This window comes from Carcharodon carcharias, chromosome 33 (assembly GCF_017639515.1).
Source record: "Carcharodon carcharias isolate sCarCar2 chromosome 33, sCarCar2.pri, whole genome shotgun sequence".
Lineage (NCBI taxonomy): Eukaryota > Metazoa > Chordata > Chondrichthyes > Lamniformes > Lamnidae > Carcharodon > Carcharodon carcharias.
Genome location: NC_054499.1, coordinates 154,472 through 170,730, shown reverse-complemented (window position 1 = coordinate 170,730; position 16,259 = coordinate 154,472). Strand labels below are relative to the sequence as shown.

Sequence of the window (16,259 nt, the reverse complement as noted above, 5' to 3'; positions counted from 1 at the left end):
ACAGCCTTTGTAACCTTTGCTGCTGCAAAGTTGGAGCTGAAACTTTGAGGCTGCGCTAAGCAGCTGAGAGTGCAGCATCCTTTGTATGTGCTTGGCTTGTGCTTTGTGACTTCCCCAGAAACATTAGGGTAAAGCGTGTTTTGTGCTCTAGATGAAGGGTGATAGGCGGAACGGCTGCAGGAGGTTTCACTACTCAGAGCCGGCCCTTTTAAGGCAAAAAAGGAACTTTACAGGGAAAAAAAAGTTTCACCCCCCGCCCCCCCCCCACCCCACCACACCACCCCAAAAAAAAAAGCTCCGGCCGACCACAAGATGTGCCTCCGCCGGGAGGAAATAGTTCCCGAGTCCTTCCAAGTGAGTGCCGGATAATCGGGGTGCGAGGGGGTCGGAGCTGCTTTTGGGGGGTGGGTGGGGGTGGGGTGTACGGGGTTGGGGGGGGTGGTGGTGGAGGGAGGGATGGGGTGGGTGGGGGGGGGGGCGGTGGATTGATACAGGATGTGGGGCAGTGAACACACCGCCCAGATTTCCAGCTTCTTCCTTGTTGAAATTCCGGAGGAGGCGGCGATCGGAGTCAGTCTGTGTCTGTCTGAGCGCGGGAGAGGCAGACACCCAGAGCCCCAGACAGACCCCCGGAGCCCCAGACAGACCCCCAGACAGACCCCCGGAGCCCCAGACAGACCCCCAGACAGACCCCCGGAGCCCCAGACAGACCCCCGGAGCCCCAGACAGACCCCCGGAGCCCCAGACAGACCCCCGGACAGACCCCCGGACAGACCCCCGGAGCCCAGCAGCATGACCTGGAGCGGCTACATAGACAGCCTGATGGCCCCGGAGGGGGTTGGGGACGTTGCCATTCTGGGCAAGGACGGCAGCATCTGGGCCTCTTACCCAGAGGGGAATTTCAGGAACGTGAAGGTAAGTCGGGGGTCGGGGGTCGGGGGTTTAGGGGGTCGGGGGGGGGGGGGGGGGGGGGGGGCAGGTTTAGGGGGTCGGGGGGTCTGCGGGGGTCTCCACGTCCCCGAAGCCGGGACAAACTCTCCGACTCCGGCCGCCTCCCGGGGAGGCAAAGACGCTGCGTTACTTTGTCCGCCGGACTTTCCGCTCTTCCCCGGGGGCGGGGGGGGGGGGGGGGGGGGGGAGGGGGGGAGGGGAGGGGGAGGGTCTGACCCTCATTTGGGGCAAATCCGACCCCCCCTCTCTCTCTCTCTCCCCCCCCCCCCCCCCCCCCCGGTCTGGCGGAAGCTGCGGAATTTCCCCCTCACAATGAGAGACTCTCAGCCCCACATGTGTCCGCCCAGGGAGTGGCCCCACCGCCGCCAACTTGCTTTGCGCTCGGAGCGGCCGCTCTCAGAGACACCACTTTGTCTCCTCTCTCTCCTTCCCTCTCTCTCTCCCTCTCTCTCTCTATCTCTCTCCTTCTCTCCCCCCCCTCTCTCTCCTTCCCTCTCTCTCTCCCTCTCTCCTTCTCTCCCCCCCCCCCTCTCTCCTTCCCTCTCTCCCCCCCTTCTCCTTCCCTCTCTCCCCCCCTTCTCTCTCCTTCCCTCTCTCCCCCCCTTCTCTCTCCTTCCCTCTCTCTCTCCCTCTCTCCTTCCCTCTCTCCCCCCCTTCTCCTTCCCTCTCTCCCCCCCTTCTCTCTCCTTCCCTCTCTCCCCCCCTCTCTCTCCTTCCCTCTCTCCCCCCCCTCTCTCTCCTTCCCTCTCTCCCCCCCTCTCTCTCCTTCCCTCTCTCCCCCCCTTCTCTCTCCTTCCCTCTCTCCCCCCCTCTCTCTCCTTCCCTCTCTCCCCCCCTCTCTCTCCTTCCCTCTCTCCCCCCCCTCTCTCTCCTTCCCTCTCTCCCCCCCCCTCTCTCTCCTTCCTCTCTCCCCCCCCTCTCTCTCCTTCCCTCTCTCCCCCCCCTTCTCTCTCCTTCCCTCTCTCCCCCCCTCTCTCTCCTTCCCTCTCTCCCCCCCCTCTCTCTCCTTCCCTCTCTCCCCCCCCTCTCTCTCCTTCCCTCTCTCCCCCCCCTTCTCTCTCCTTCCCTCTCTCCCCCCCCTCTCTCTCCTTCCCTCTCTCCCCCCCCTCTCTCTCCTTCCCTCTCTCCCCCCCCTCTCTCTCCTTCCCTCTCTCCCCCCCCCTCTCTCTCCTTCCCTCTCTCCCCCCCTCTCTCTCCTTCCCTCTCTCCCCCCCCTCTCTCTCCTTCCCTCTCTCCCCCCCCTCTCTCTCCTTCCCTCTCTCCCCCCCTTCTCTCTCCTTCCCTCTCTTCCCCCCCCTTCTCTCTCCTTCCCTCTCTCCCCCCCCCTCTCTCCCCCCCCCTCTCTCCCCCCCCTCTCTCCCCCCCCTTCTCTCTCCTTCCCTCTCTCCCCCCCCTCTCTCTCCTTCCCTCTCTCCCCCCCCTCTCTCTCCTTCCCTCTCCCCCCCCTCTCTCTCCTTCCCTCTCTCCCCCCTTCTCTCTCCTTCCCTCTCTCCCCCCTCTCTCCTTCCCTCTCTCTCTCTCCCCCCTTCTCTCTCCTTCCCTCTCTCCCCCCTCTCTCCTTCCCTCTCTCTCTCTCCCCCCCTCTCTCTCCTTCCCCCTCTCCCCCCCCTCTCTCTCCTTCCCCCTCTCCCCCCCCTCTCTCTCCTTCCCCCTCTCCCCCCCCCTCTCTCTCCTTCCCCCTCTCCCCCCCCTCTCTCCCTCTCTCTCTCCCCCCCCCCTCTCTCCCCCCCCTCTCTCTCCTTCCCTCTCTCTCTCTCCCCCCCCTCTCTCCTTCCCTCTCTCTCTCTCCCCCCCTCTCTCTCCTTCCCTCTCTCCCCCCCCTCTCTCCTTCCCTCTCTCTCTCTCTCCCCCCCTCTCTCTCTCCCCCCCCCTCTCCCCCCCCCCTCTCTCCTTTCCTCTCTCCCCCCCCTCTCTCTCCTTTCCTCTCTCCCCCCCCCTCTCTCCTTCCCTCTCTCCCCCCCCTCTCTCTCCTTCCCTCTCTCCCCCCTTCTCTCTCCTTCCCTCTCTCCCCCTCTCTCTCCTTCCCTCTCTCTCTCTCTCTCTCTCCCCCTCTCTCTCCTTCCCTCTCTCTCTCTCTCTCTCTTCCCCTGCTCTCTCTCTCTCTCTTCCCCTGCTCTCTCTCTCTCTCTTCCCCCGCTCTCTCTCTCTTCCCCCTCTCTCTCTCTCTCTCTTCCGCCTCTCTCTCTCTCTCTCTCTCTCTCTTCCCCCTCTCTCTCTCTCTCTCTCTTCCCCCCTCTCTCTCTCTCTCTCTTCCCCCTCTCTCTCTCTCTCTCCCCCCCCTCTCTCTCCTTCCCTCTCTCCCCCCCCTTCTCTCTCTCCTTCCCTCTCTCCCCCCTCTCTCTCCTTCCCTCTCTCTCTCTCTCTCTCTCTCTTCCCCCCTCTCTCTCTCTCTTCCCCCTCTCTCTCTCTCTCTCTTCCCCCTCTCTCTCTCTCTCTCTTCCCCCTCTCTCTCTCTCTCTCTTCCCCCTCTCTCTCTCTCTCTCTTCCCCTCTCTCTCTTTCTCTCTTCCCCTCTCTCTCTTTCTCTCTTCCCCTCTCTCTCTTTCTCTCTTCCCCTCTCTCTCTCTCTCTCTTCCCCCTCTCTCTCTCTCTCTTCCCCCTCTCTCTCTCTCCTCCCCCTCTGCCTCCCTCTCTCTCCTTCCCTCCTGTTGTGAAGATGCACTTTCCCCCCAAACCTCTCTCCACTTTCCAGTTTCCCCGCTTTGCACTCCAGCTGCCTCTGTGCTGCAGACTGGCTCAAGGGAAACAGGGTGTGGTGGGGGCAGCTCCAACCCAGCCATTCAAAAGGGAACTAGACTCTTGTCTGAAAATGAAGAACGTGCAGGGTTTTGGGGGGGGGGGGGGGGGAGAAAGAGAGAGCAGTGGGAGTGGCAGTAAGTCAGTTGCTCCCTTCTTGGGGCAAGTACAGACAATGCTGGGAATTCCACAGGGAGTCACTCACCTCCTGGCTCCCCAAAGCCTGTCCACCATCTACAAGGCACAAGTCAGGAGTGTGATGGAATACTCCCCACTTGTCTGGATGAATGCAGCTCCCACAACACTCAAGAACCTCAACACCATCCAGGACAAAGCAGCCCCGCTTGATTGCTGCCTCATACACTCCCTCCACCATCGACACACAGTCGCAGCAGTGTGTGTACCATCTACAAGATGTACTGCAGGAACTCACCAAGGCTGCTTCAACAGCACCTTCCAAACCCACGACCACTACCATCTAGAAGGACAAGGGCAGCAGACACATGGGGAACACCACCGCCTGGAAGTTCCCCTCCAAGCTACACACCATCCTGACTTGGAAATATATTGGCCGTTCCTTCACTGTCGCTGGGTCAAAATCCTGGAACTCTCTCCCTAACAGCACTGGGTGTACCTACACCACATGGACTGCAGCGGTTCAAGAAGGCAGCTCACCCCCACCTTCTCAAGGGGCAACTAGGGATGGGCAATAAATGCTGGGCCCGACCAGCGACACCCATGAGAATAAAAGGCAGGCAAGATAGCCTCTTTGTGCTGTAACCATTCTGTGCTTCTAGATTAGTGCCTCTTCAGTTAGATATCTTCCTAATATCCCCAAGATTAGTTTGGGGGAAAGAGGGGGAGAGAGAGTGGAATTGAACCAGTCTGATATTGTGTTTATAGATCATGTGATTCCTGCTCAGTACAAAATCTGACAAATGGTAGTAGAGTTGTTCTGGGCCCCGGGGTAGGAAGCAATTGGAATCCACTGTTGGGGAGGGGTGAGGGGTGGAGAGGGATCTGGAGAGGGAACTATGATGCAATAGCTGTGCCTGTGTGCTATCGGTCACCATGTGAGAGAGACTGAAAGGCAGCTCTGGCCTCTGCATTGTGTAATTCTTTTAAAAAAAAGTTTTTAATCAAATTGGAACTTTTGACTATTACCACACTAAACAATTCTAGTATGTTAAAATCTAGCTGTATACAGCTGTTGGTCACTCACTGATTATCTTTCTATCTCCTCTCAAATATGTGGAACTTTGCATTATGACCTGTTTAGTACTGGATCTGTGTATATGTCGTCTTGAAATGGGAAAAGAATAAAAATGGAATGTTGGAAATAGGGTTTGGCAGCATTTAACACATCAGGTCTGGAATGATCCTTCACACAATTTTAAGTTCTCTTTTTACATCTCTTAACATAATTAAATGCCCAAAATTATTGCCTCAAATTTGGCAAAAGTATTTTCACTATCTAAAAGTTGGGACTGAAGATGATTGTACGTGTTTGGAGTATGGTCCACCCTGTAAAGAACCTAGTCATGCAGCTGGAATATTTCCTCTTGTACAGTGACTGTACACGTGCTGGAACTGTACACGTGCTGGAACTGTACACGTGCTGGAACAAGTCTGCAGCTGTTTGCTGAGTTCCTGTATGACACCTGTGATTTCCAGTTAGCAGCTTATGCCCCTTGGGTGCAACTTCTCCAAGTTTTTAGCATTAAGTGTCCTTCTCTGTCTCTTCCCTCTGTGGCTCTCAGACTTGTTGGAAACATAAGGATGTGAGACTTTTTGACAGGGGAGTCAAAAGTTTGACTGCTTGTGGTTCTCGGTGTGGGGGGGAGGGGGGGATGGTGGGGGGGGGCTCATGTTTCATTGCTCTTGAACTGGTAGTCACCACCTTTTTTCAATGAGTTGTAAACTTTTGCCTTGTGTAAAAGCTGCTGTTATCTCAATAAATCTAACGTTTGAATTTCTCCCTTTAGAAGCAGAGGAACATGTTCAGGTAACAATAACTGTAGGTAAAGGTTGCTGAGACCAAAACTGGCCCTTCCAAGATTGTACATATTTTTGGGAGAGGAACCAAGTGGATTGCAAGCCTGTGTTGTACCACCTGCCTTTAGCTGAGCTCCCCTTTCCCTCCATCGTCTGCCAATTGAAGTTCGAGGAGTTTCTGGTTTCGGAGCTAATACACCTTTAATCTGAGCTCGGCAGTGCTTATTCACTCTGCCTAGCTGCACCTTGCAGCATTGCCCATCTGAAAACCGACAAAGGAACTGAGGCATGGTGACTAACTCAACAAAATCTCCCAATAAAGGAGGAAGTGGAATCAGGAAACAATTAAACAAACTGTTTGCAAAACTTTAGTCTTGACAATTTTGCTGGTGGTGGAGGGGTTATGATTATTACTTAGGCAAATATTTATTAATTAAATATTTAAATAAATTAAAACAAAAGTTAGCTTCTCTTTCCCCTGCTCCCCCACCCAAACTAGTTCTCTCGATTTGTTGGGTGCACAAGGTGGGGATTTGTTTCTTCCTCACCATAAGGTGGGGTATCCAGCACTTTAACCCCAGCGTGGGGCAGAGCTGGAGTTTTTGCTAAGGGCCCTGAACCTTGTTTGGCAGTCAATTACATTCCCGAGTGCCCAGTATCACTTTTAATAAAACTTCATTTCTTAACAGCTGACCAGGTTCCTGAAAACTTGATCACATTAAGTGCACATCTTATTTCATTATCTGTCTGGGGTTAGCAAGTGGTTTGTAGACTTGCAGCTTGATTTCCATTCCCCTCAACCCTTCCCAAGATCTTCAGGTGCTTCCCTTTCATTGGAGACTCTGAATCAACAAAAACAGAATTACCTGGAAAAACTCAACAGGTCTGGCAGCATCGGCGGAGAAGTAAAGAGTTGATGTTTCGAGTCCTCATGACCCTTCGACAGAACTCAAGTGTGGCTCCATCTCATTGGACAGAATCTGATGCCAAATTCTTTAGACTGCCCTCGCTTGCGAGAACTTGCTGCTCCATGTTTCAAGACGATGTGACAGAAACAGTGGACACACTTGCAAAAAAGAAAGAAAAATGATTACAGCTGTCAGTTGCAAACACAGATCACGCATTATTCTCGAATCAACTAAGTGACCCCCATCTGGAGCAGTTCAAATAGGCATCAAATTTCATTCAGACTCCAGTCAAAGGATGAGGGATCAATACTCCTGTGCAGTTGATGTGTTTTTTTCTCCCCATTAATTTTGACATAAGCAAAAAATCTACAATTGACTTTACAACTAGGGCTAGTTATCGATATGACTGATAAGCGACATAGGCTGCAGCCTGGTGTGGACTGTGACTGTCCAAGTGTTTTGTTTATTATATGAATTAAGTTTTGGTTGAGTTGGGGTGGATGTTCAGCTGTCTTTGTAACAGAGGCTGGTGGGGGAAGTGGGGATGGAATCAGTAGCATGAGAATGAAGTTTGGGAGCTGCATCCAATGGTCAGTTAATTCAAGACTGGATACGTGACAAATGGTCAGACAGCCCCAGTGACAGACGGAGAGAGACGGGTGGCGGAGATACAAGTAGGTGTTGCTTTAGGTGTGGCAGCTGCTTCCATGTCTGGATGTGAAAAAAAGGCTTTGTGTCGATATGGGTAAGGGGAGTTCATGGATATAGTCACTGGGGAATTCCAGGCAATGATTCTGAGTGCTTCAGCCCTGTTCTTGCTGGCCTCTTGACTCCCAATGCCTCAAATCTAAGAATTCTCATCCTCCCTTCTCAGCATCACTACAAGCTTCTCCCTGGTTTTCTTTAAATAATTCACTGCTCCCTTCTCTGCTTCCAATATGATAGCAGATTCCTTATTCGTTACCCAGGCAGATGTGATACAGTGGTGGAATACAATTTCCTTTGTATGATTGCCAACTGAACTCCTCTACGCTCTTAAGATATGATTCCACCCTGTGTAGGGAAAAAACCTCTAGAGCAGGAAGACAGCTGGGGACATAGTGGCCTAAACAGCACTTTATACAACCATGTGGAGCAAACCGACCCAGCCAGGTGAACTTCAGGCATCGAGTTAAGCAGGGGGTGGAGACATCACCAAGAAAGTTAAGAAATAGAGAAGGGTTTAAGAATTCTTGGAAGAGAGGGCTCCAGTCAGGAAAACGTTGGAATAGTTGAGGTTAAAAGGCAAAGATAAGGCTTTCAGCAAATGGGCTAAGGCAAAAGTGTGATGTAGATGGAAGTAGACAGGTTTTGTGATTATGATATGTGGTTGGGAGTTCAGGTTGGGTCACGTACAGTGATGAGATTGTGAATGGAGATAGTGGCGTAGTGGGAATGTTACTGGATTAGTAACCCAGAGACCCAGGCTAATGGTCTGGGGACAGGGGTTCAAATCCCACCCCGGCAGCCGGTGGAATTTAAACTCAATGAATAAAACCTGGAATCTGAAGCTAGTCTCAGTAAAACGTGACCATGAAAACTTTATCGATTGTTGTATTTAGTGGGTTTTTTTTCTAATGTCCCTTTAGGGAAGGAAATCTGCTGTCCTTACCCGGTCTGGCTTACATGTGACTCCAGACCCACAGCAATGGGGTTGAGTCTGAACTGCCCTCTGAAATGGCCAAGCGAGCCACTCAGCTCAAGGGCAATTAGGGATGGGCAACAAATACTGGCCCTGCCAACGCTGCCCACATCCCATGAAAGAATAGATTAAAAAAAGCCTCGGTGACGAAGAGAGGGATGGAGCTGGTGATGAGGGAAGAGTGTGTGTTTGAGGACTGGATACAATGGCTTTGCCAGTATTTATTGGAGGAGACTTCTGCTTATCCAGAATCTATCTGGCGTTTTGGGGATGGTAGTGAGGCTGAACTGAGTGCACATGATAAATATTCAAAAGGCAGCAGATAAAAAATGAGCCTGGGGTTTGGGACTATACGGATGTGATTCAGACAGCTACGCAGAATGAATCTCCCTGTTTTGTAAGTCAATGACTTTGGCTCCTAATTCTGATCGTGGACTAGTTTTTCTGTTGGAAATAGTGGAAGATTAATGGAATGTGAGGCCATCATTGTTAAATAGCTTGTAAGCACACTGAAGAATTTGAATGAAAAGTAATGGAGGTCTGTCGGACCTGTGGGATAGGCCGAACACCCAGTAAAGTTGTAGCAGTTTGCCATCTTTATAACAGATTTATGGTCAGTCTTCCTAAGTTCTTAGAGGATTTTTATTGCTTGTTTCTAGCTGCCTGATATGGTAACCAGTGTCTGGAATTGTCAAATTAAATGTGTTTCAGACAGAAAAGTAGACATTACATGAAACTGCATTAGAATAGGTTAGCTGGTCAGCAAAACTTGAAACAAGCAACTGTGAATTGAATGACGTGTATTTATTGTGCCGGAAACTTGCCCAAAATTGGGTTTTCACCATCTTTTGTTCAAAGTCTAAACTGAGATGAGGCTTGTCTAAAAATGCCATTTAAAAAAAAAAGGAACAAACTCATTCCAAAGAACAAAGAACCATGGCAGATTGGAGCATTCTGCAAGATCTCTCTCTTGACTGTTGTCACTGACGGGTCAGATGGGATCTTGGAGAGCTTCAGTTGAAGTGTGTGGGTGCTGGGCTCTGATTTGATCCTATGATCTGCAAGTTTCACAAACTAACTTTCTCATTGTCCTGTTCTGTTGCTTTGTTTACAGTTGTGAGGTGGCCATAGCTTGTAAAAAAGGGGTTAATTATTTACTGTCTCTCACCCACCCACAGCTGTGATATCACATTTGGATTTTAGTATTTGAGTGAAAGTGAGACTTTTTTTTGAAAAAGCTTAATCTTTATTGAAGAAATGATTGTGTTCTATATAGGAGCATTTCATGGCCATTGTCTGATTTAACCTGTCTGATTTGTTCCGTTTTCATTGTATTGGAAGTGGTGATGACACAGGTACTGACACAAACCTGCTGTAATCTGTACAGCTATTGCATTCAAGTCTGTGCTGTCTGATCTTTTTTCCCTGTAACAAAAAGTTACTTGAGCTTTCTTTATTCAGTATTTTCTTTCAGCTTCTCCTTATGACATTAACTTATGACAGTTAAACTTAGCCTTTGAATTGAGATACAGGGAGATTGAGTCCAGTTGTGATGAGAGATCATCTACCTGAAACCTGTTTCTCTTGAAAGATGCTGCCAGACCCGTTTCCAGTGTTTCCTATTATTTCAAATTCCCAGTGTTCACATGGTGTTTTGCATTCATTTGAATTTAGTTTTCATTGAATGGTTATAGCACAGAAAGAGGCCATTTGGCCCATTATGTCTATGCTGGCCTTCTGAATAAGGAATTCACCATGTGCCACTCCCCTGCCTTTCCTCTCTAGCCCTGCAATTTTATTCACTTACAGATAACGATGCAATTCCCTTTGAAAGCCTAAATGGACTCTGTCTCCACCACACGCTCAGGAAGCGCATGTTGATTCTAACCACTGGCTGCGTGGAAAAGTTTTTCTTCATGCCTAATGATTTTTAACCATCTTTTGTGTTCCAGGCTGATCAGATTAGACCTTTACTGAGCAACCGGAGCTCACTCCTAACGACTGGCCTAACACTGGGGAATAAAAAGTATACTCTTGTTCAAGACCAAATGGATGAGGAAAGTCAAGGATGGGTATGCTTAAAGAGCAAAAGCAGCACACCAGACGAACCGAAATGCAGTGCAGTGGTTTTCCAGACGAAGCAAAGTAAGTTCTGAACTCCAATGTCCTAACAAGATATAATTCACATGATTCACTACGTAAAAGTGCAATTGTGCTGTGACTTTACCAGCTCCGTTTGTTAAAATGTAGACGCACTGAGAACTTTTTAAAGAAGCTTTAGTTCAAATCTCCCTCACTAACTCCTTTTGTCTGACTTGTGCAATGTGTGATTTTTGCCATCTCCCCCAGTAGAATCACTTTTTTAACCAGGTTTTAATTGCACATTATAGACAGCTGGTTTCCGGGTTTTTAATCTCATTCTTGGGACTGACGAGTCCAGCATTCCTTGCCCATTCCTTGTTGTCCTTAGGAAGCTGATGAGCTGCTGTTTTGAATTGCTGCAGTGCATTGGTACCTTTGTGGTGTGGGTGGGTCAGCAGTGCAGGACTTTAACTCCGAGTGGGTGAACCCAAGTGGAGATTCTGTAGCACTCGTCAAGCCGGATATCATTTTTCAAGTAAAATTAGGGATACAATGACTTGCTTCTATTCCTTTAATGTAGAAAAACATCCCCCAAGATGTTTCAGAACATAATCAAAGGTGCACAGTAATCTGTAAATTTGGTGGCTGCTGATACCAGAATTAATTCTATGGGTGAGACTCTATTTACCTCCAGTAAAGCAGAAATGAGTTAAATGCTTAGAACCAGGGTTTTAAATTTGAATAATGTTGATTTTTGAAGGCATAATGTAGAAATTGTTTACAGGGAGGGGAGGTGAAAATGTTAACAGGTCAAACCTGATTAAATCAGTTTGGGTCCCGCCAGGGCCACTTGGCTCCTGCCCCTGTTACAGCCTTGTTTCAAACATGGACAAAAGATCAAAAACTTCAGGGGTGAAGTGAGTGATCCTCCCTGACATCAAGGCTGCATTTAAGCAATGTGGCATCAAGGAACATACATGCCAAACAAGTGCCAGGCAATGACCGTTTCCAACCGGAGAACCTAACCATTTTCTTGCCTTTTATTGTTTCTCATCTGTACCCAAACTGCTTCTACATCCTGGTTTCCTGATCTTGGGTCATCTGAAACCATCAGTAATTAACAGAGCCCACCCCTCCAACTTTTCCTAACTTCCTGTTCTTCCTAAATGTTGTGGACCCTTTAATATTCAGGTCCCAATCTGTCAACCTGCATGTCTCTGTAATGGCTATCAGATCATACATATTTCTATTTGAGCCATCAGTTCACCTGTTTTTGTTTTGAATGCTACATACATTCAGAAACAGAGCCTTTAGTTTTATCCTTTTATTATTTTTGTAACCTCTAGCCTTAACTGTTGATTTACTCTTAGATTTGTACTCGCTGTACTTTCTATCCCTTCCTGTCATGGTCTGTTTATCATTGCACATATTAGTGCCTTGTCTCTGCTCTTTGGTTTACCACATCTTCCCAAATTTGATCCCTTGCCCCCACTATTCATTTTAAAATCCTCTCTACTCCCCTAGTTATGCGGCTCGCTAGATCACTGGTTCCAGCACAGTTCAGGTGTAGACTGTCCCAAAGGCTCACCCCCCATTTTCCCCAGAACTGATGCCAGTGCCCCACAAGCTGGAACCCGCTCTACCACACCAGCCTTTGAGCCACGCGTTCACTCCCGGTACCAGGCAGGGAACATAGCCATTGGGACTCTCACTCACTCTTGGCTGCAGACAACAGCGTCGATCCCCTTCGCTATACTGTCCCCTGACTATCACTACATTGCTTCCCCCGCCCACCACCACCGCCGCTTCAATGGCTTCCAGTGCCATGGTTAGTCGCTCTCATTCCAAACGAGCTGAAAGAACCTCAGAAACCTGTCAGACAATTGGAAAGTCTGACACTCCTGCCCTCTGGGTCCCCTTACCTTGCAGGCATCCTCCTGTCCCTGACCACTGACCAAATCAGAAGACCCTATCCCAAGGGATATGACCACCTTTTGGTCAGTGTCCAGGTAACTTTTCCCGGCCTGTTGCATTGCAGTGTCTGCAGCTCGGCCTCCAGCTCAATGCATGAGCCGCTGCCACTTCATGCTGATGTGTTTGGCCTGGATCACACTGGCATCCAGGAGCTCCCATATGCTGCAGCTGTGACACATCACCTGTCCTGCCATCCTTAACGTGCTTTGAATAAAATTAAGTAGCTAATTAATTAATTATTTTCCTTTTTTATACATTTTATTAACCTTATGACCAGTTCATGTACTATTTTAAACTGGAATAAACCTTAACCACTTACCTGATACTCACCAAACAGCTAGTTTCTTCATCCGGAGTAAGAACCAATTTCTGCAGGGTGAAGAAGCTGGAAAAAACAAAGGAGCACCTCCTTCCTCCAACTCCCTCACTCACCCAACTCTCAGTACTCTTGTTTAAAGTCACATTCCAGTGTATGGTCCAGTTTTGGCCTCTACTTGAGGGATATACTTGCATTGGGTGCAGTTCAGAGAAGACTCTCTCGAGGTTGATTTGTGGAATGAATGGGCGGGGAGATGGAGTGGGTGTCCCAAAAGAAAAGATTGAGCAGGTTGGGTTGATTGGCGTTTAGAAGAATGAGAAATGATCTTATTGAAAATTATGGAATTGATGGTGTTGATTCTAAGAGGTTGTTTCCCCTCGCGGGTAAATCTAGAACTAGGGGGCGTGGCTTAAAAAATAAAGGGTCTCCCATTTAAGATGGAGATGAGTGGGGATTTCATCTGAGGTTTGTTAATCTTTGGAATTCTCTTCCCTAGAGCAGAAGAGGCTGGGTCTATTTTTAATGTACAGGGGAGTTGGGGGGTTCAAAGTGACTGGCAGGAAAACTGAGCTGGGGTCACAATTGGATGAGCCATCATCTTATTGAATGGAGCAGGCTCGAGGGACTGAATGACCTACTCTGCTCCTCATATTTCTTGTCTTAAGTACACATTTCAAAAAGTTATTGGACAAGGTACAAAGAAATAACTTGCACAGCTATTGGAATACTTGCCTTCATCCCAGAGGCTGGAATATAAAAGAGAGGAGGTTGTGCTATGTAGAGTTCTGGTTAGACCACAGTACTGGATTGAGTTTTGAGCATCAATGAATAGATTGGCCTTGTAGGAGGGTGCAGAGAACTGAAAGACCATAAGACATATGAGCAGAAGTAGGCCATTCAGCCCATCAGGTTGCTCTGCCATTCAATGAGATCATGGCTGATCTGATAATCCTCAACTCCACTTTCCTGCCTTTTCCCCATAACCCTTGATTCTCTTACTGATTAAAAATCGGTGACGACCCAGCCTCTCCAGCCCTCTGCGGTAAAGAATTCCACAGATTCACTACCTGCAGAAGAAATGTCTCCTCATCTCTGTTTTAAATGGGTGCCCCCTTACTCTGAGATTATGCCCTCTGGTCCGAGACTCTCCCACAAGGGGAAACAACCTCTCAGCATCTACCCTGTCAAGGCCCCTAAGAATCTTATATGTTTCAATAAGGTTGCCTCTATTCTTCTAAACTCCAATGAGTACAGGCCCAACCTACTCAACCTCTCTTGTAAGAAAATCCCTCCATACCCAGGATAAACCTAGTGAACCTTCTCTGGACTGCCTCCAATGTCAGTATATCTTTCCTTAGGTAAGGGGACCAAAACTGTTCACAGTATTCTAGGTGTGGTCTAACTAGTGCCTTGTCTAGTGTTAGCAAGACTTCCCTATTTTTATACTCCATTCCCTGTGGAATAAAGGCCAACATTCCACTTGCCTTCCCTATTACCTGTTGAACATGTATGTTAGCTTTTTGGGATTCATGCACGAGGACCCCCAAATCCCTCTGTGCTGCAGCTTTCTGCAGTCTTTCTCCATTTAAATAATATTCAGCTCCTCTATTCTTCCTGTCAAAGTGCAGAACCTCACATTTTCCCACATTATATTCCATCTGCCAAGTTTTTGCCCGCTCACTTAACCTGTCTATATCCCTCTGTAAACTCTTTGTGTCACCCTCACCACTTGCCTTCCCACCTATTTTTGTCATCTGCAAACTTGGTGATAGAACATTCACTTCCCTCATCCAAGTCATTAATATATATTGTAAATAATTGTGGCCCCAGCACTGATTCCTGCAACACTCCACTAGTTACAGGTTGACATCCTGGAAATGCCCCCCTTATCCCAACCCTCTGTCTTCTATTAGTTAGCCAACCCTCTATCCATGTTAATATACTACCCCCAACACCATGGGCTGTTACCTTAAGTAGCCTTACGTGTGGTACCTTATCAAATATCTCTGGATTAAATTATAAGGGCAAATTGCATAGATTAGACTTTTATTCCCTTGAGGATAAAAGATTAAGGGATGATTTAATTGAGATGCTCAAGATGTAAAGGAATTGATGGGATAGATAGAAAAGGGATGTAACTTTAGGCTGTTTGGGAAACACAACTTCAGTGTGTAGTGGAAAATCTGGAACACGTACTCCCCTCCCAAAAGCTCTTGAGGCTGTTCAGGGTGTGATGGGGAGCAGTGATACCACAGTTTTGGTGAGGGGACAGTGGATAGCAGAGAGAACTAATTTCTCTCTCACTCCTGTGGGAACACATGCATCTGATTAGAACAATGATCCTCACTTTCCAAGCTTGTCTTTTCTGCCTTTGATCACTATAGCTGGGTATTTGTGGGGGACTGTCCTGCTGATCACTATAGCTGGGTATTTGTGGGGGACTGTCCTGCTGATCACTATAGCTGGGTATTTGTGGGGGACTGTCCTGCTGATCACTGGCTCTCTGCCAGAGGGGAGCATCTTTTATAGAATATAATGGCTCAAAGTAGTTAAGTCTCTTTGTTGTTTAGTGGAAGATCCTAATTAATTTCAGTCATGGTTTAGCACTGCTGCACAGCTGACCTTGTTGGGTTTATGCAAGGGGAAAGCCAGTCAGTGTTTCTGCTCCACATATCCAGTTGGGAGAGGCTTGGCACTGGTGACTGACACCCCTGCATTGTTATAGCAGCAGAATGAGTTGGGAGATTGGGTCACAATTTTAAAGCCTAGGTTATTTTTCCACATTCCTCTGAGAAATGCGACTTGTGTTTGTGTGTGATTTGTGATACCATGCCAATGAAAAGTGAGATTAGCATCCTTGTGTTCATCCTAACCATGTGCTTTTTCTGTTTCAGCACTAATTTTAGTGGAGGCCAAAACACCGGCTGTGACGGGAGGCAACTTGATGACTCAAGTACAAAGTACTATTGATTTCTTGAAGCACAGTGGCTACTAATTGTGATGTTTCTTTGGCCATGTGCTAATTGTTGCTGCCTCACTATTGCTATAGGGAGATCGAAGATTCTGCATTATATACTTACACACTCCCTGCTACAATGACCCATTTTTGTACTATTGATGTATTCATGGTAACATTAAAAATGCAAAATCTAGTTCACCTTGTCTTCACTTTTTTAAATCCAGTGTTCATGTTTAACTAATAGTTAATAATCTAAAGTGCAACTGAATAATGTCAATAAATCTTTGGCACCCAGTTTGAACAATTGCTTTGATTTTGGTTTAACAGTAACTGAGTTGTATTTGCAGTAAACGTGATGCTGTCAAGAAGGGTCATTGACCTGAGACATTTACTCATTTGCACCAGTGATTCTACACTCTCCTTCCATGCCGGGCTTGTGGTCACATCCTCATATATCCCTGACCACAAACCAAATTTGAACTACTACCTAACTTAAAGGATGTGATTCCCTCTGGGATCCGTGTCCAGTTCTCTCTCACCCTCCCTGATGCCTTGCAATGTTTGCATCTTGGACTCCAACACAACAACTGAGCTGATGTTCTCTTCAACAACTTGCTCATGTTGCAGATCAGCAAACTATAATAGTCCTTAGCTC

The 16,259-nt window shown here is 48.1% G+C and overlaps 1 protein-coding gene across 1 annotated transcript; it reads left to right on the top strand.

Annotated features, from left to right (window-relative positions):
• Nucleotides 1-483: 483 nt before the first annotated feature.
• LOC121272363 (profilin-1-like) lies at nucleotides 484-15,797 on the top strand. Its single transcript, XM_041179007.1, has 3 exons — nucleotides 484-915; nucleotides 10,223-10,415; nucleotides 15,540-15,797. Exons 1-3 carry the CDS (start codon nucleotides 496-498, stop codon nucleotides 15,638-15,640), a joined length of 714 nt encoding a protein of 237 aa, XP_041034941.1. The 5' UTR covers nucleotides 484-495; the 3' UTR covers nucleotides 15,641-15,797.
• The last annotated feature ends 462 nt before the right edge of the window (nucleotides 15,798-16,259 follow it).